This window comes from Triturus cristatus, chromosome 6 (assembly GCF_964204655.1).
Source record: "Triturus cristatus chromosome 6, aTriCri1.1, whole genome shotgun sequence".
Lineage (NCBI taxonomy): Eukaryota > Metazoa > Chordata > Amphibia > Caudata > Salamandridae > Triturus > Triturus cristatus.
The window spans coordinates 1,342,168,586-1,342,188,802 of NC_140589.1; the positions used below are offsets into that span (position 1 = coordinate 1,342,168,586).

At 42.7% G+C, this 20,217-nt stretch overlaps 1 protein-coding gene across 1 annotated transcript in view; it reads right to left on the minus strand.

Annotated features, from left to right (window-relative positions):
- RYR2 (ryanodine receptor 2) overlaps positions 1-20,217 on the minus strand; it is a 3,458,987-nt gene that overhangs the window by 872,097 nt on the left and 2,566,673 nt on the right. The window contains exons 63-64 of the mRNA XM_085612346.1: positions 16,781-17,019; positions 1,941-2,022 (exon numbers count right to left, since the gene is read on the minus strand). Coding sequence (XP_085468472.1) covers positions 1,941-2,022; positions 16,781-17,019 — 321 coding nt within the window. The remainder of the gene's footprint in view (positions 1-1,940; positions 2,023-16,780; positions 17,020-20,217) is intronic.

A 20,217-nucleotide genomic window follows, 5' to 3' on the forward strand; every position in this document is an offset into this window, starting at 1 on the left:
CATTGCAAGGAGCTCAAACTCTCGTTTTGATTTATGTGTCTCTGATCCCCATTTAAAAAAATCATTTTCTTGTAAAAATCAACATTATCTTGGGTTTCTGGTCAATGGCATACAGTGGTAAATCTGTCGCTAAACTAAACTAAGTAAAATAGACAGAGTTGCCTGAAACATTAAGATTAAGACACTTTGGGCCATATTTATGAAAGGGTTCCGTAGCTTTTGCACCATGCGACACAACCCTTAAATGTGATTTATCAATCCACATAAAGTCACCTTGTGTGGCCCTGAGTGGCTTGAAAAATCCAGATTAATGAAATACAGCTCAAATCCCCAGGAAGGTATTCCATGGTTGGTGTGTTGGTGTTCCCATGCAAGACCTATGGATTTTGACTACGCTTCCCCAGGCACACATAGAAAGAGGAAAATACCTCTAGGCATTGTTTTTGCACAGGAAAAGGTGCTCCTTCTCGTACAAACATAATCCTTTTTACAAAGCAGGCACTCTTGCATCATTGTTTGCACTAGGCAGCACACTGTGCACCAGCACTAGTCAATGGCAGGAATGCGCCGTAGTATGTTAAATATGGTGCATTCCTGCCCTTTTCCCTGTTGCGCGGCACAGCAAGGTGACTTGCTGCATGATATATTGGTAAATATGCCCCTTAATTCACAAGTATTAATAAAACTCAGATCATTAATATATATTTTGTGGCTTGCTGATATTGGGTGCAATATTCAATAATTCTAAGGGTGATTCAGCTAGGCATCTTAAATAACTCCAAGTTTTACTGATTGAATGCTGCATGGAGTGATGAAAAATAAATTGACCCAAGAGGTTATTACACCAATATATTTTCTTGATTGTGTCTTTGCTAATTGAACCTTTGTGGGTATTTTGTCACTGCTAACTTATCTGAAAGTCAAGCTTCAGGCATATCTCAGTGAGTTTATTAAAGCTTGTACACAAGGCAACATTTCTGCTTTGTCACTTGTGGCCTTGATGTTGTGTCATTAACTCACATGTTGTGCAGCTGTCATTGGATTAAGGAAGACGTACTTGAAGCAGTTATTCATACAGAGCAATAGTCAAACTGTGCAGCTGCTGTAATATTATGTTAAGGCATGCTGGGTAATGATGCATGTGCAAGAGCGATCAAAGTTTTGGAAACATCCTTCTTCATTATGAAGAATTATGAATTGTAGCGTTCATGTGATCAGTTTAACTTTTCAGCAAATTGTTGGTCCGTGGTGATAGATAGTTTTTTTGTTTTGAAATTTAGACCTGCTGTAATGACTAGAAAGTGAAAATTGTTTTGTTCTTTTAAAAATGTTTTCTTTTTTTTACATGCAAAATAAAATTGTTGTAGTGCTTGTGATACACTTTACCTTAACCTAGGGTGACTAGGTGTCCCGGATGTGCTGGGACAGCCCGGGGTTTTCACCAGCTATCCAGGCAGATTTCAAAACATGTGGCTCATTTCCAGGTTTTCAGAGAGGGTCCTCTTAAAACAGTGAGTGGCACATTTGTATGTGTTACAAAATAGGAGTATTTAGCCGCTCTTATCAGAAAGCAATTTAATTAACAGGTAAGAAAATGGGCTTATAAACTGAATTTCATTTCATTATTACCTTGTTGTCTGCATTTTTACATTACTGAGCATTGTCATTCTGTGCCCCTAAGTTGATATAAAATTTTAGTATTTCTTCTATTCTCACAAAAATGTACCGGATTTTGGGTCACAAAACCAGGTTAACATACCTCAGACTTCCTCAAATTGACATTTACTTTTGAAATAACTTTCAATATACAATTTGGAATAAATTAAAACATTTTAATTATGTTTGAAAGCAGTTGATTATGACATCACAAATCCTGGGTTGTGCTCAGGCAGGCCTTTGGATCTTTAGTTTAGAACAAATTAAACATTCTCCCATCTTACCTTTCAACATAGATGCTCTTGCTGGTCCCCAAAGCAAACAAGCTTGTCAAAATTCTGTAGCAGCTAACTTGATCATCTTCCACTAGGAGAGTGACCAAAAGGAATGATCATGTGTTTAATAAAGTGATTGTCACAGCAAATAATGTTATCCACATATATATGTAAATTTTCTGAGTCACACAAATCCATTAAAATTCAGAATATCATGCATTTCTAAATTCTGATGTTTGGCTTGGTGGACTGCTTTCTGAATACTTGCTTGTTAAGAAAACCACCCAAAATCACTGGCCCTTCCTTGCATCTGTGCATCTCTTATGCTAAGCCTATTAATACTGGTGTTAACACCAGTACTGTTGCACATATTAAGTACAAATATTGTATTAACTGTTAATGTAGCTAAAATGGACTGTTCCTAGAACTATCAACTACAGTTAAGATATGTTCAGATAAAATGCAATTTCTCACACAACTTCACTAAAAAATGAGAAACAACAAAGAAAAGAGGTTAACTATGCTTCAGAAAGCTATTGAAAAGCATTCTAAGTAATGCAAGCTTGAATCAATGGTGTATTGTTATTATTTCTTCAATGTATTTTCTATTGTGGCAAGCATGCTTCTTTGTGGGCTTATTACAGCATTTTCAAATTCACACACCAGACAAAGCTGAAACGCAAAGAATTATGTTATTCAATGGGCGACAGACGACAACGGATATGTCCCACTAGTCAGAGAATCAGTTGTGCAAAGAGAAGAGGGGCTATGCCAATTAATAAGAGGGTATTGTTGGTGTCTTTTTAAGGGTTGTTACTAGAAGAAGATGTAGGAAAGTAGTATCTGCTTCTTATGGTTACCCCCACTTTTTGCTGATATCTCACTGTTTTTGGCCTAGTCTGACTGGGATCCTGCTAATCAGGACCCCAGTCTATCTGCTTTCTCCCTTAAATTGATATGCATGCACTTTAGGTACACTCCAGATTGGATTCTGGGGTGCCCTTATCAGTCCCTAGTATATGGTACCCCATGTACCCAGGGCATAGGTACCCAAGAGGCCTCCCATGGGCTGAAGCATGTATTGTGCCACCCCTGAGAGGCCATTCAAATTGACACGACAAGCCTGCTACAGCAGACTGTGTAAGCTGGTGCTTGCTCCACTTACTTAAGATATAGTTTCACTATATCTATCTAAATTACTACACTTAAATACCTATCAGTCACCCCTATGGCAGGCCTTAACAATCCTGAAGGCAGGGTGCTGGGTTTTACGTTAGAGGGTGCCCATGCATGAGCAGAGCACCTCTGCAGCCTTCGGAGACCATTCTCCGGGGTTGTCTGTGATTCAGCCAGGCATATATGTTTAAGTGGTTAAACAACGTTTACCACAAATCTTTTTCCCCGCAGGGAATCACAACGCGGTCGTTACAATGACCGCATTTTGATTCCGCATACCATTAGGGGGGGAGGTGTTGGATTTAAAATCCAACACCTTCCCTATTGTCCGCACAGACTGGAGTTGGAATAGTAAATTATACTATTCCAACATCCAGCGCCCCCCCACTGCAAGTCGTTGTTCCGACTTGCGGAGTAATGATGTGCGGAATCACAACGCGGTCGCTGTAACGACCGCGTTGTGATTCCCTGCGGGGGAAAAGAATGCGTCATAAGAACGTACATTCGTTTAAGTGTATTATAATCTCACGGTATATGCTAACTTTAAAACGGCTGCTTAGAAACATGTTGTGTTTGATGTCAAACACTTTGGAACCATACCTCCAATGATTCCACCCTTCCAAAGGGACATACATGGGTCACCGGTCTACCTGGTACCAGTTTTCTCGACCTGGGAAGCACAAAATGGACGCTGCCAGCCACAGACACGATTCTGCTCTCCTGCTGCTGAGCCAAGCTCGAGGAGAAGGCGGCATGACAATAGGCATCCTGTCACAGGGAGCTATGACCACCTCCCAGACATGATTTAGTGTATTGGGGCTGGGTGGGTGCACTCTCAAGAGTGCCAGAAAGTCTGCACTTGGGGCACATTTTGTGTCCCTGTGCATAGTCCAGCTCAAACCAGTTCTGGGAGCCATTTGCTCCTGCTCTGGCACGAAACTGGACAATGCACATGGGTGTAGCCACCCCTCTGTCCTGCCCCTCCCCTAGGAGGGTCCACAGAATATTTCCAACCCCTTCCCATGGGTATAAAGTGGGTTACCTGACTACAGGACTTTAGATTTTATCTGGACAAGATTCTGCTGAAAAGAAACCAAGTACTTCGACTGCCTGCACGATGCTGGACGACTGAAGAATCTCCCTTGGAGTAAAGGAGTTACTCCCCTGCAAAAGCAGGGACCTAAACGCATCTGACCGGTTTGCTTCTCCCAAGCTCCTGAGGACTCCGAAGATTTCAGCAACACAGGAGGTTGGTTTCCTAAGGTCTCTGAGGTTGATCTGCCTTCTCAGCAATTCTGAGACCAATATCCCTCGTGGGGACTGTGTAACCCGAATCCCTGTGCACTGTGTACTTTTGCAGTTGCATATGCTTAGTGACAATTCCCGAGCCTGTGCATTGGACTCCGTGTAGTCCTGACCCCGAACAGTATTTGCACCAATGATTTCCGGCCTCCACTCCACGAGTGTCCTGTGGGCTGGTACTTTGCAAACTTGCTTGAGGTCTCCTCGCGATCCCTGGTCAGTTGGCCTGTGGGTCCTGGCAAGGGTCACCTTGTTAATTCTTGGACTTACCTGGTTGCTCCAGACGTGCCCTGACTCTCCATTGCTTGGAGAGTCCCCTTGGACCTTGCTGGTCCACACCTTAACCTGTTGCTGCTGACCGCATGGGTTGCAGTTGCCAAGGCTTGTTGGTGCTCCAGCCGGAGATGGACCTGTCAGCTATCGACATCCTTTGTGGGCAGCTCACCTCTGGACTCTGGTTGTCCTCGACATCTCCTGGTTCCCGTGGCTGCAGAGTCAAGCAACTCTTCTTCACTCCTGAGCACTCGACATCGGTGGGCATTCGACTACCGAGACACTGGTCACCTGAAGTGACCCAGACTCTGTCCCCTCTACTTTCAGAATCTTCTCACCTCGAATCCAGGCTTGGATTCCACCAGACACTCTTCACCCTCCTGGCAGCAGGACTTCTTTACAGCTCTCCATTGAAAACGACAAAAGTTTCTGACACCACTTGACCCCAATGCATCCAGCTCCTCTGGGATAGGTAACACAGGTACTTTGGTACTCACTGGTGGGTTGGCCTTAGAACCTCCTAAGTTCCAAAGGGTTTGCTCGAAGTCCTTTTAGAAGTGTCCTTAAGTTGTAAATTTCCATCCGCGACTTTCCCATAGAGTTGTACGAAACCTGCGTCTGTGTTTCCTCACTGCAGCCGTCCTCCGTGGGCTCCCTATGTCACTCCTCTGGGTGGTTCCTTAGGGTCCCAGCAATTCTACGGGCTCTAGGCACTGTGTCTAGTTAAGTCATTGTTGTTATACCATTTCTTTTAGTATATGGTTCTGTCGCCCCCTGGAGCCCGCTGTGTATTTTGCTATTTACGAATGTTCTATTGATTCAGTATTGTGTGGCTTGTGCCCTAGACTCGTGTAGAGACTAGGAGAGAATGTTATATTAATAAATACATGTTTTTTTATATAAGCACTGTGTGGTTCTCCTTTCATTTAGTCATTTAGGAGGTGATATTCTGGTAAAACAAGCTGCTTTACATTCCTTCAAGATTAAGCCTAAAGGCTGCTCTCCATAGCTACCACTAGGATAGCTTTCAATAAGGTTATCTTTGACCTCACACATCATAAGGGTCCTGTGGACTGGTACAGGGGGCCCACTTTAATTAGTGGACAGCATATACCAGGCCACCTTCTCACAGAAGACACTTTTTCAGGTATATCCTAGAAACCAATGAGAGCCAGTATGACTTCACAGTGGTGCAGATGGCATTCCAGAGCAGGACCAACTCACACCGTGCCTCCTGCCCCATATTTGCTGCATGTATTAATTTCCTGATGAGTTGTTGAAGTTGGCAGCTTGTGGCAATTTGAGTATGTAATCTTAGATCATACATACCCAAAAAGATCTTTGGAATTACATGTATTAATTAGAATTGCATCCGGTATGCAACTGTGAGCCAGAGATGCGATTTAGGCAGGAGACCATCCAAGGCCACGAAGATGTGTATCTCAGAAGGGAGGTAAAATACCAAAATGGTGATCTCTGTATTACCAAGTGGCCCTGCAGGAATAACTGGCAGGTATTCCTGATGCATATGTAACAGTGCTAGGGTGCAGGAAAAGGAAAGCAGTTGTAGGAAATACCACTGGCAGAGGAGGAATAGTATACCTACTAGAGAATTTGTTTTGTGATCTAGCTGAAAGTCTTTGACATCCAATTCAAAAAGTCCCATTGAGGCAATTACATGTCTCCTTTAAGGAATTCTGATCCAGATATAGAAGGCTATTTAATGGTTTCAAAGCCTGCAATTCAATAAGTTACATGGTTTGTGACCACTAAGTGGCTCTTACAGATGTACTAAACCAATTTTGCGATTTGGAAACAAGTTTCTGAATTGCAAAAATAGGTTTAGAAAGGAATAACCAATTGCAGTTGAAAGGGGAGTTTTTAGAGAGTCCCCTTCAAATTGCAATTTGCAATGGTATGTATCAGTAGTCTGAGACCAGAATTTCAGCTGCAAACCATTGATAGATTATCGGCTCCTCAAAGGAGGTGGTAACCCATTTGCAACTTGGTTGGGAGCCCTTTGGCACTCATTTCCCATTGTGAAAGCAAAACAAAGTTTGTGATTGGGCTGTGGTCCACAGAACCATTTCCAACTCTTAACCCCTTCGACGCGCATGACGGAACGGTTCCGTCATGCACGTCGGTTGGGCTGTGCTTATGACGGAACCGTATCGTCATGGCCCCGCCCGCGCTCAGAATCTTCAGCGTGGCGCGGAAATCCGCGCCGCGCTGAAGGGGTTAAACAAGCTTTTTAAACAAAGTATGTTTTCAAACACAGTCCTATTTCCTTTGCGGTAAATGAGCTGCATTAAAATAAGGATATCTATGAAAATTGATCACAGACATGCTGGTATGCTGAGCCCAGTAGGCCACTATCCCTGTGATGGAACCAATCATAGTGAGTTACAATTTGCGACCTACCCCATGAATATTGATGAGGGAGGTCAGATTGTGACCTAATATAAATGGTGATTTTGTGAACTGACTGTTAGTACATTGGCCGTTTTGAAAACTATAATTGGATAATCAAAACGGTGCAACAGAATTTGCAACTACTTTTTGTGAAACCAACCTTCATACACCTGGCTCTTATTTTGAACTCTTTGATAGCATGGGCTGAGCATAGGACTTATTCTGATAGAAACATGTTGCTACGAGTATCCAATAACACAAGCAGCAATAGCATTAAAAAAATAGTCAATGTAGGCCATCTCAGTGTGAGAACCGACCCACCATAGTACGGCGGTTCCGCACCCCTTATTACGATGCGACCGCACATGGTGCCGTCGCAAACTCCCATTTCTCTATGGGAGCTTGTGCTACGGTTGGAAACCGGCCGCAGCACAAACTCCCATAGAGAAATGGGAGTTTCTGTGAATCCCTGCACCGTGTGGGAGGCACCTCGAGGTGCCTTCCACACGGTGCAGGGATTTACAGGGGGGCACAATGCCCCTAACCAGAGGCTGCTGAGGGATGGAGGTCCTGCTAGGGGCCTCCTAAGTTGCTTTCTCACAGGCTTTCCATGCCGGAATGCAGGACATGGAAAGCTTGTCTGAAACCGACATCCTAATCCCGATGGTGTAAAAGCCGTGCTGAAGGGATTATGTGCAGCCTCTGACTGGCCGACGGGCTCCTTGAGCCGGTCAGATGCCAGTCGGTCTGACTGTCTGGTTTACACTCCGGCCGCCGACATTATAATTCAGCAGTCGGACTGTAAATCTACGATGTTGATCGGTGAGCGGCTGATGAGTGGTCCGAGGCTCATCGACCAACATCGTAATCGGGCCCTATGAGAAAAGGAATTATGGAAAACTGGGCACAAGTAGATTTAAACATTTCATTGAAGGGAAATGAGGACAGCCATTCACATAGAAATTAATAGGATGCAAAGTATGGTGGAAACATAATACAAATGCTTGTGTGATGCATCAGACATTCGAACAGTTCGAACAGAAATACTGCTAACGAATGTGCACAGTTGGATAAGGCTTAGCTGTTTGCAGAGCCAGCTGCTCTCTGAGGTAGTGCAAATTTAAACCCATTATTCCTAACGAGTTTCAGATGGACCCCAGGAGAATAATGTCTCTGAGATCTAGTTTCTGTATCAGCGTGACTGGTCTTCCCGACACTCCTGGGTGCCCATTCCAGGCAGAACATTCACAAACAGGTTCATTCATATTTAGGTGAGGTCATTCAACTTGGCCCTGAAAAAATAATGTCTTTTCGATTCTTGTGGTTGTGGCTGACGTAAAAATATACTTCTAACTGTGTTAAAAATATACTTTTGAAATAAGTTTTAAATGACACAATTTCAGAGACAGTTGAGCCACAAAGAGTGAATTGATTATTGCTCCTGATGCTACTTTTTAAACCAGCAAAGTCTTCTGCATGGACTTTTGCCCACAAACACACCAAACACTTATGTGTCCAACTATTTTGAATAACTACAACAAGATGCCACTTCACTGAAAGCACTACATCCAAATAACACCTACAGAGAATGTTACTAATGAGGATACCTTTGCGGGGAATAAGGTTTATTCACAACTTTGGATGAGGGTTAAGTCACGGTCCCATATGTTTTTTAACTTAAAGTAATCATATTTAGGATTAGGGTTAGCATTAGGATTACATAAAAATTACCTAATCCATTTATTGTCATTGAATTTAAGGTAGGAGGAAGTGTTAGCAGTAGGATTAGATCAAAGTTACTCATTATTAAAAATTTTAATTTAAATTAATTTAGGTGAAGGGCCTAATTTAGATTTCGGTGAATGGGTTACTCCATCACAATGGTAATGGATATCCCGTCCGCCAAAATATAAATCCCATAGAATATAATTGGATTTAGATTTCTGCAGACAGGATATCCATCACCGTTGTGATGGAGTAACCGAGTCACCGAGAGCTAAATCAAGCCCTAATAGTTAACATTATAGTTAGGTTAAAGTTCCTAATTTAACACATTTTAAATTAATTTAAATTATGGTAAGCATGAGGGTTAGAATTAGGGTAAGTCTAATGCAAATTATGAATGCAATTAAATTTAATTGAATTTAGGTTTATTGTTAGTATAAGGGTTATGTTAATACTAGGGTTATGTTAAGGTTATGGCTTATTTAATATAATTTAATTGGATTTGTTTTAAAATATTTAATCTATGGTTTGGTTAGGTAAGCATTAGGTATACGATTGAGGGCTGATTATACAATGGAAGTAAGTTTCAATTAATGTAGGGATAAAGTTAAGATTAACGTTAAGGTTAGCTTATTTAATTTAGATTAAGGGGCAGTTTTAGGGTTAGGTTTACTATTAGGTATTGTGCAGATGTAGTGTGGATGTACTGAGACTAAACTAGTAATACACTACATAAAATGTAATATCATATTTTGATTTAAAAATTACCCGTTTGAAGTACTGCTATATATGTAGTGACTCCACTGTAGTGGTAAATCTGGTTAGTGGAGCTTGAATTAGTAGCAATTACCCAAACACTTGTATGTGTGTACCACAAATAGGAATTATTATTATTATTTTTTTTTGTCCTCATTTGCCTTTAACCATAATAGCCAAATCGACTGTTCATACCCCTACTTGACGGTCTGGAATAGCGCCAAGTTTTTGATGAATTCTATCGGTACCTTCAGCCTGTAGGGGTATCTTTCCAGACCGACTTGCTACTTTCCCCCTAAAAAAGAGGGTAGGTTTCACTCCCGCCTGATCTTTACGACCAGATGGACTCTTTCGATGTCCCGAGAAAGACCCAACATGGTCCAGGGAGTTTACGATAGGCATAATCATTGGACCCGCCCTTCGTTATAACATTTTCTCAATGAAAGTAACATAACAGATCTAAGAATTTATTTTAACTACTTCCAGCAAAGCAACGGGTCCCAGTATGCAACGTTCTTTTCAACTCCCAAATCTAGCCAAATCCATTTTAGATGTTTCATATAACAAGGTCAGCCAGTCCGAATGTTTGGGAGGAACAGGGTCTGCCCACCTTATACAGATTTGTCTCCTTGCCAGTAAAATTGAGTAAAATAAAAGTGATCTTGCTGGTCCCATAATATGGCTGTTAAGACCCAAAATTTTCAGAGAAAGGTCCATTTGAATTGGTATTCTCAGAATACTCTCCATTGTTGTTCATACCTCTTCCCAAAACAAACCGTTTGAGGGGCAGTCTTTAAACATATGTGAGTCCAATGCTTCTGCCAACCCACATTTTTTACAGTTGACTTGAGAGCCTTTTACGATTTTAGATAACCTAAGGGGGGATAAATATGCTTGATGTATCGTAAAATTTATGGTTTCTCTTCAGCCGTGCAGGTTTAACTATGCTTAAGAGATTTATAAAAGTTCCTCCCACAGTAGATCACACTGTACATTTGGAATCTTTTCGCTCCAGAGCTCGTTGGCCAGCTTAAAATCCCCATCCACCACCCCTTCTATGGCCCAATACCAAAAAGAAACCTCCTTCTTTCCTGCTGGTCTCTCAACCAACTGCTGCTCTAAGCTGTTTCCCTCACCGATATGTCTATTCTGTCTGATCTGGGACTGAATCCAGCTTTGTAGCTGAAGATACTTGAATCTTGAGAGGCCAGTACCCACTCTGATCTTTAAATCTTCCCAAGAGATGCATGTTTTGTTTCTAATAAGATCTCCCCATACTTCAAGTTCCGCATCTTTAAGTGGTGTTGCCAGCTTATCCCGAAGACATTCAGGCGAGCCCGGTAGTCCCAGAGTGGTGCTAGATTAGAGAAGCAGTTGAGACCGGTCATGTTTTTTAATCTTGCCCATATTCTGGCAAATCCCTGTAGGACCTTCAGTTTGACTTTTTTGAAAAAATTTTGATCGCCAAATTTAAAGATAAAATCCACCTCCGACAGACCCGCCCCTTATAACATAGCTAGTAACATGTCTCCTCCCCCTATGACAGTCTGAGTTTTTAGTAGCATCCGGGAGTATGTGAGTTGAAAAGCCCATGCATAATATTGAAGATCAGGTAACGCTAGACCTCCTTTCTCTCTCCTCCGCCTTAGCTTTTTCCAGGCTATCCTGGTAGATCTGTATGCCCACACCAAAGAGTTTATTTCACGTTGAAATTTTTCATTAGTGCCCTTGTCGAAATGAAGAGGGATTGTATTGAAGAGGAAAGTGACCTTAGGTAATATTGACATTTTAACAAGGTTTACCCTCCCCATGATAGACAAAGGGAGATGAGCCCATGTCTTCATCTGCTTCTGACATTCACAAAGGACTCTAATTAAGTTAACATCTGCTAATTTATCTATATCTTGGACAACTCTGACCCCGAGATAGCGCACATTATGACTTCTGCTATGGACTGTGCCCAAGATGTTCCAAGTCATAATTTCTGTTTTTTCAGCATTTATCTCATAACATGAGACCTGCCCAAATTCTTCCACCAATTTAATTACTGCTGGGAAAGTTGTGTCCAAATCCGCTGATAATATCAGTATGTCATCCGCATAGAATGCCACTTTCGTCTCCCAATCCCTGTGTCTAAAAGGCTCAATGTCAAGATCTTCTCTGAGCTTCTGTGCAAAGGGCTCAATATAAATGTCAAACAACAGGAGGGAGAGGGGACAGCACTGTCGAGTCCCTCTGGAAATACTAAATGCCTTGGTAAGAGTACCGTTGACCAAGAGCTTGGCAGATGGTGCCGAATATAGCAACTGTATGGTGCGACAAAACTCCCAAGTTGAATTTTGCCATAACTTCTGACAGGTAGATCCAATTTACCCTGTCAAAAGCCTTAGTGGCATCTAAGGTTAAAACTGCCAGGGGGAGTGAGTAGGTGGAAGCGATGTCAATTGCACCAACCAGATCGCGAGTGAGGTCTGCCAGTTGTCTCCCTTTTACGAACCCCTTCTGGACGGGATGGAGGATATCCTTTGCCACCATCCCCAGCTTGTTCACTAAAATGGAGGTAAAGATTTTATAGTCAGTGTTTAAAAGCTGTTAGAATGGGGGACCCCTGGTTGGCACGAGTGGTTACGTGTGACAAGCAGTGGTCCCTTCTTCTAGTCAGGGCAAGAGAATTACTCCCTCAGAACAACCCCTGCTCACCCTATAGGTAGTGTGGCGCGAGCAGTCAGGGCTAAACCTCAGGGCGTTACGTCAGTTAAGCATTTATGAGCACACACAGTAAATCACCAGATCCCCCACAAATGGACGCCAGGCGTAAGTTGTATCAAAAATACATATACTTTATGTAAAAGGTTCTCTGTTATGCAGACTTAGTACAAGACCATAAATAATGTTCGTGAAATAGGGGCCACAAGATGATACTTAGGCACGGTTCTCTTTTGTTGGCAAGTTCTTCTGTTACGGGCGCTCTGTAGCGCTCTCTTGGATCTGTCCAGCCACGGTGATACGCAGTGCGCCCAGGGTACAGTGATACGGGGAAATCAAAGCGGTGCGGACCCCGAGTCCGTGAGAGAGTTCACTGTACCTTGGTTCGTGCGGCGGGTTGGACGCGTCTTCGGTGGGGGTGCAGCTTCGGCACCTTGAGGGACTCCGGATCTGGAATCAGCGGGCGGCCCAGGGCCTCCAACACGGACGGTGCGGGAGGTCACTTCAGGGGGCGGCGCGGTCTGAACCTTGCTGGGAGTCGAAGCGGGGCGGCCGGATACATTACGACGTACCGGCGGCCGTCCGGGGCTTTGAACTCGCGGTCCGAGCAGAAATCCGGCGGGAGGGCGAGAGGGCACCAAGCCCACTCCAGCAGCAGGCGGGTGACAGGGAAGCGGGGCGGCCAGACCTGAGGGGTAAAGAGCGACTCAGGTAGAGCGGGGCTCTCGGCGAGTGGAGGCGGCCAGGCTTCTGGGTGTCACGGCCCTTGGAGGGGGGGCAGGTGCGCAGAGCACTCCGGCGCGAGAAAGCACACGGCTCGATTCACAGACGAGCGGAGGCATGGTGAACCCACTGGTCCTGGGGTTCAGTTCAGGGGGCAAGCTCAATCAAGCCCTTGGAGATTGCTGTGAGCACAAGTTTTTGGGTCAAACAAATAAAGCAAGTCTTATGCAGGTTTCTTCTCTCCTTTGGCAGCGAGGCAACCACTGCAGGCAAGTCCTACAGACTTTAGGAACAGCGTTTCCTCCTTCAGCTTCAGGTTCCTCCTCCTCAGGCAGAGCGTTCTTCTTGGTCACGAGCAGGATCTGATTTCTTAGGAGCAGGGCTCCTTCTTTTAAAGCGCAAATACTTTGTTCTTTGTCGCCAGGGGGCCTGGGCCTGGCTTAGTCCAGTTTTGGAGCACTTTGTTGTGGTGACTCTGCTCTTTCTTTTCAGCAGCAGGGCAGAGACATCAGCCGCTCTACAGGGGGCGGAGCCGGCTTTGTGGTGGCAGAGCACAGGTCTATTCAAGAGTCAAGGTGTACTCCTCCCACCCATCCTGGTGTAATCTTTCTACCCACCACCTGGCAGCCAACCTGTCTCCTAGAATTCCCCAGCCCTGCTCCTCTTGTTACTAGGCAGAACACACACACAGCGCAGAGGCGGACTGGATGGCCAGATCAGTAAATACTAACTTTCTAAAAGTAGTATTTACAAACACAGGATATTAAAATAAACTTTACTAAAAGAAGTATTTTATTATTCTGAGTTCAGGCATACTAAACATGACTTTCTACCATGCTTCCTGAGCCTGCTAGGATTATAGAGTGTTATAATCTAGCAGCCCATTCTGGCCTATGGAGAGCAGGTAGCCTTACAATAGTGAAAAATGAAAATGGCTGTAATTCACTATTAGGACATGCCACACACCTCAGGGCATGTCCTACCTTATCCTTACAATGCACCCTGCTCTAGGGCCTACCATAGGGGTGACTAATATGAAGGTAAGGGAAGGTTTAGGGACTGGCAAGTGGGGACACTTGCCCAGTCAGCATGACAGTACCAGACTGCATGCAGGTTCTGCAATGGCAGACCTTAGACACATTTTACCCCGCTGCTTCTGTGGGCGGCACAACCAGTGCTGCAAGCCCACTAGCAGCATTTGGATATACAAGCCCTTGGCACCCCTGGTGCACTCTACTAGGGACTGATAGTAAACCAAATAAGCCAAACATGGAAGTTACCATAGGGAGCACTTGCACTGTGGCACTGGATGGCAGTGGCACAGTGCCCTGAGCAGCTAACACCAGCACAAAAATACATTGAGGCACAAACAAAAATGGAAGGGTGACCCACGCCAACGGTGCCAGGTCTAACAAAAGCGATATGGGGCGATATGACCCACAGCTAGAAGGATTTTTACCTGGTTTTAAAATCAGGACTACTGTAGCATCATTCCATGATGCAGGAGGACTAGCTCCCTCCAAATATATTTTATTGAATAGTCGAGTTAGGATTGGGATTATACTCTCCCGAGTGATCTATATAATTCGACTGGTAGACCATCGGGTCCAGCAGCTTTCCCTCTTTTACAGCCTGCCAATACCTTCCTTGCCTCTTCTTGCGCTATACTCTGTTCTAAATCTGACTGTTGGTCTGCGCTAATAGGTGTTGAGATGATTTCCTCCAACCATATTCTCACTCTGGTTTTGTTCTCTATGGAGGTCTCTTTATATATCTCCTGAAAGTATTCCAGGAAGGCCTCCCCAATACCTTCATCCGAGCATATGGAGGCTGCACCATTACTCCCAGAAATTTCCTTTATGTGATTGCGGAGCTGGTCTGCTTTGGTTTTCCAAGCAAGTAATTTCCCAGCTCCTTCCCCATACTCAAAATGGGCGATCTTGCTAGCCTCCCATCTGCGCATGAGCCTCTCCTGAAGAGTGGCCTCCAATTTTTCCTTCAGGGATTTAAATTCATCTAGATCTTCCTTTTGGCCAACCCCAGTCTGACTATTCATTCTTGCCTCCACTATCCTCATTTCTTGTTCCAGAGCTGAAATCTCTTCTCTGTACTTTTTGCGCCTATAGCTTGACCTATTAGTTATCATACCCCTCAAAAAGGCTTTAAAAGTGTCCCATATTATTTTAATGTTGGCTGTACCCGTATTGGCCTCTAAAAATAGACTTGCTTCTCTCGAGAGAAAACTTGTTTCCTCTTCTTCGAGTAACAGTGTCCGATCGAAGGACCATGTTCTACCCTGTTGTGTTTGGGTACAGTCTAAGGTCAACAAAATGCCAGAGTGATCAGACAGATGTGATGGCAGATACCTTATATCTTTTACTCTGTCCCTAAGACTATAGCTAATCAAAACATAGTCAACTCGTGACTTATGTTTATATTTAAAATTCCTGTAGGATACCCCCAATTGTTGTCCTGACCTCTCTCTCCAGATGTCACTGAGCCCCAATTGAGACATTATTGTCAAAAGGGACACCCTGGATCTTGAAGGTACTGTCGCTCTGCCATTGGAGGATTTATCTAATTTAGGGTTCAGAACAATATTAAAATCTCCTACCCAAACCACAGGCTCTGGAAAGTCCAATAAGTGTGAGGAAATAGTGTGAAGGCTGGAAGAGTCATCCTGATTCGGCCCATAATACCCCACCAAAGTGAGGAGGGTACCCTTTAAAATAATCTTCAAAATCAACCATCTCCCCCCGGGTCTCCCTTATATTGTAGGACCTGTACTTCAGCTGGTTTTTTGAAGAGAATCAGCTCTCCTCTGATGTTGGTGGTCTGGTTGGTGCAAACCAAAGAATCCACCCATTTCTGAGATCTTAATATGTCTTTTGTTTCTTCCTCAAGAAGGTGTGTCTCCTGAATTACCATGACCTGCGCAGGGGAATCTTTTAAATATTGTAGGATCTTTGCTCTACGTGATCTCACGCGCAGGCCATTCACATTCCAGGACAACATCTGTAGTGTAGTCAAGTTATTAAATCTCAATGCCCCGCACCCTCTCTTTACCGAGGCAGATACAATGCCTAACTCTTAGCGAGTCGACCCATATCTTACTAGATAAAACTAACAGCCCTATACAACCTAAAAAGATCAAGGCAAATGAGGTGATTTTATTTTTTATTTCCCTGTGCTATAAACCAACATGCCTGGCTTGTCCCTTTGGTTGCTCCTTGACTAGACATGGCTGTTGAAAATGGAGATGTTAATTCCAGAGACCACTCATCAACCACCATGTGTCAGGTGTCCATGCAACTCTCATCTGGCCTCTGGAATCACTGACACCAGAAAAAGGTAAACAAGGGTCTGCTTGCCCACCCTGGCCTCCACTGTCGGCATACAGTGAGACAACAAGGGCTTGGAAATTGACATAAGCAGCTCGCAAATAGGCATTCAAATTTGAGGATGGAATCTCTAAAAACCCTATTTAAACAAAGATGAAGATATGCAGCTGAGTCATCTCTCCTTAAGACTTCTTTTCAAACCAGTGTCCTAACAGCTCTGACATATTTCTGTCATGAAAATAAAAAATATATTCCAAATAGAAAAGAGCATCTGGATCAAAAGGAGAATCATGCATTTTCCTCTATGGTTGCATTGCAATACATGCAGTGTAAAAGAATAGTACAACTTACATTTGGTTATGCTGACATACTGCTTATTATTAAAACAATTTCTCAATTCCATGAATATAAGTTTTTTTATATTTGAATACATACATATCAAATCTTCTCCAAACTGGTGCTGTCCAATGTGTTCAAAGAAAGACGATAGAACTGGCAACAGAGCAACAGTGGTGTAATTAATGATTTGTGTTACGCCCTTAGGTTGGCTTCTTGTGTGTGTAAACTGGCCCTGCTTCAGGTTCTCTAGAGTCTTCTCAAGATCCTCAGCTGCATTGTCCAAAAATCCTCGAAGGGCCATTTTTACTGTCTCCAGACCAGTCTTCATCACAGTCCTGTGTAAATGTAATTAAACACATCTACTTTTAGCCATCACTTTTAAAACTGAAAATAATCCAGTCAGGTTAGATTAAAATCTGAGCTGTATGCAAAAGAACAGATGCTCACTGGGGGGGGGGATTCAGTTAAAAAATAGTTCAAAATTAAAAAAGACTGAAATTCCCCATTTATAGTTATGTCAAGTAACTATAACTTGTGCCCTAATGTAACTATAACATGCACCCCCGCCATGCACAGTGCTGTCATCAATGATGTCATTTCAGATAGAGCAGTGATGGTATTCATGGTGGCATAGAGCATGTTATGAGTGATGTAATATGTGAGGTCATAAGCAGTGCATAGCAAAAGTGTTCGAGCCTTACTCCCATGGGAGCGAGTTAGCCCAAGGGAAAAATAAGACCCCAGGCCACTCACAAAACTCTATTTTGCGAAACTGGGTTATTTGGACATTCGCAATAGTCCCCTGAACCCAACTGCCTAGATATGTAATTATGTTTATCCTTGATTTTCCAAAAACTACTGAATAGATTTACACCAAATCACAAAAAGAATTCTTTCTGGACTAAGATGCAGTTTCCTGACATATTTGGTGCAATTCAGTTTAGGAGTTTTTGTGGTAACGTTGTTCAAAATAGTCAATGAAAAATGCATGGGAATTTTGCGTTATGGTACCCCCGCCCTGTTTTTAATCTGCCCCGTTTGACGGATCATCACGAAACTTTCCATGCACAAACTAGATAAAAAGACCACGGGTGTGAAACAGCACCAAAATTATTAGCAAAACAGAAATGGCATTTTCTATGAAAACGCGACCCAACTATAACTACCCAGTGGTTTTTAACTATGTGTATATTGTAATTATATGTATATGCAAAAAAGGAAGCAGAGAACTCTGGGTAGTTCCCAAGTTTAGGTGGAAAGTAGCTCCTATATAGCGCACCTTACTACTCCAGCAACACTCTGAATCTGCTCACCTCAAAAATCTGTTTTTTAGCAAATTGTTTAAGCATAAAGTTAGCACAGTGCCATCCTTAACGAGCTAGAGAGGAACAAAGCCTTTTGCCACTTTTTTTACAGCAAAATCTTTAAGCATAAGATTTGCTAGTGTCATCCATGCCAAGCTGTAAAATGACAAAAGCCTTATACCAGAGGTTTGCACCTTTACTGGTCCCCTGAAAAGCACTGAATCTGGAGATGGACATCCGGATGAGCTGGGCTCTGTTCATTAGCTGGGACTTGGACCACGACAAAATGCATAATTTTAAGCACATTCTGGTACAAATGTTGATAAGTAGGGCTTGCTAATCAATGGTGTTGAGAGCCACTGAAAGATCAAGGAGGATTAGGAGATAAGGGTTGCCATTGTCTGTAATATGAATGCATCACCAACCACTTGGATGGTGGCGCTAACTTTGCTGCACTTTTGCCCCAGTGCAGTTTGGTGGTCCTGTAAGAGGTACTAGTTTACTTATTCTTGTGTAGCATTGTAGTGACACTTTTGTTAGAAATATTTTCCAGAAATATAGGATGGGTGCTTCACCAGTAGTTAGCTAACTCTTTTGGGTCCAATTTTGTTTTTGATTTTTTTTTTTGTAGTAGGGACAGTATTTTCTCAGTTTGTGTGCAGCAGGGATTGGCCACCATAAATGGATTAAACAAACGGCCAGGCCTATGTATAGGCAATCCTCCCAATTCATCACAGGATTTTTAACATTTGTGGGAAGGTTTGTAGTTCCTAATGGAGGCTAGAGAACACTTGTGACCTGATTATGAGTTTGGTGGATGGGATACTCTGTCACAAACATGACAGTTATCCCGTTCACTGTATTATGAGTTCCATAATTTACAATGGAACATAATGTAACTCATAATACAGCAGACAGGATATCTGTCACGTTTGTGACGGAGTATCTGTCAAGCTAATAATCAGGCCCTTAAGAGTCTCTAGGAAGCCAGAAGCTGCTTTGGAGTCTTCTAACCATGCTGTGGGGACCATGAAACCTGGGAAAAATCTCCTTCTTTTATAAGTCAGGGAGGTCCCATAGGGGCTTGTCTAAGTGAGCCAGAGGTTCAAGGCATTCCACCTGTGCATCAATATGGCTTCTTTATGTTTCCTTTCGTAGGACACAATGATAAAGACCCATGTTCTGTATTTGTGACTGCAACACATTTTCTATGTTGTGGTTATCCAGTCAGAGGCTTCGAGTCCGCAAATCTACAATAAATGATTGGGCAAAAAGCTCCCTTTCTGAATCAAATTCAACATTTTTTTTAATTTCAGTTTGTGGATAGTTCAAGAACCCGAGGTCGCATTCTATTTGCAGATTGACAGTTCATATATCTATAACTTTTCAAAAATTTCAAATCGAACCAACACTTTTTGTAATTCTCATTTTGTGACACCTACTGAATGGTCTACTCCAAAGTAAGCAAAGGCACTTCCTTGAGTATAATTTGAATTTTATTCTAAGTTTGGTTTAATTACATTCAGCCATTTTTTCTGTGAAGGAGAGCAGAGAATCCTATGGCAGTTCAAATGAGAAAGTCAATTTTTTGATCCTCTTCACCCCATCCGGATACTTCTGTATGAAATTTGCATTGCTGAACCCAAATTGGATGCTACTTTATTTTTAAAACGTTTTGTGCAGATTTGTCTAATGGCACCAAAACCTTATCATAGCTACAGAACCACTATCACCAACTATAAAACATACCTATCTTTATCAATATCTATACACAGATTTTATATGGACTGGTAACGTGCTTTTCATATTTCATAAACGTATCATCATAATTGTAGCTTCTGCACAGCTTTATCATTTCCATTCCTTAATTACCACTTCATAAAATCTAAATTAAAAGCAGAACATACAAATTGTGATCAGGGCACATTGACAGCTGAGCATTACAGTAGACATTCCAAAATCTCTGGCTTCAGCCAATGCTCATTGTTTCTTTAATTAGCAGTCTATTTGTGAAAGCAAAGCCTAAATATTCCAATTGCAATCAGGGCTCATTATTTGCTCTGGCCTGAAGATAGTAGCTTCAATAATGATTATGCATACCCACTGTGTTTTGTTTATTCAACAGACTATCTATGAAAACTTAAGATTCCAGTTAAATCAGGGTCCATTCTTACCTCTGCTTTCTGTCTGCAGCTTTAACAGTCCCTGATCTTTATAGTTAGAAAGTGG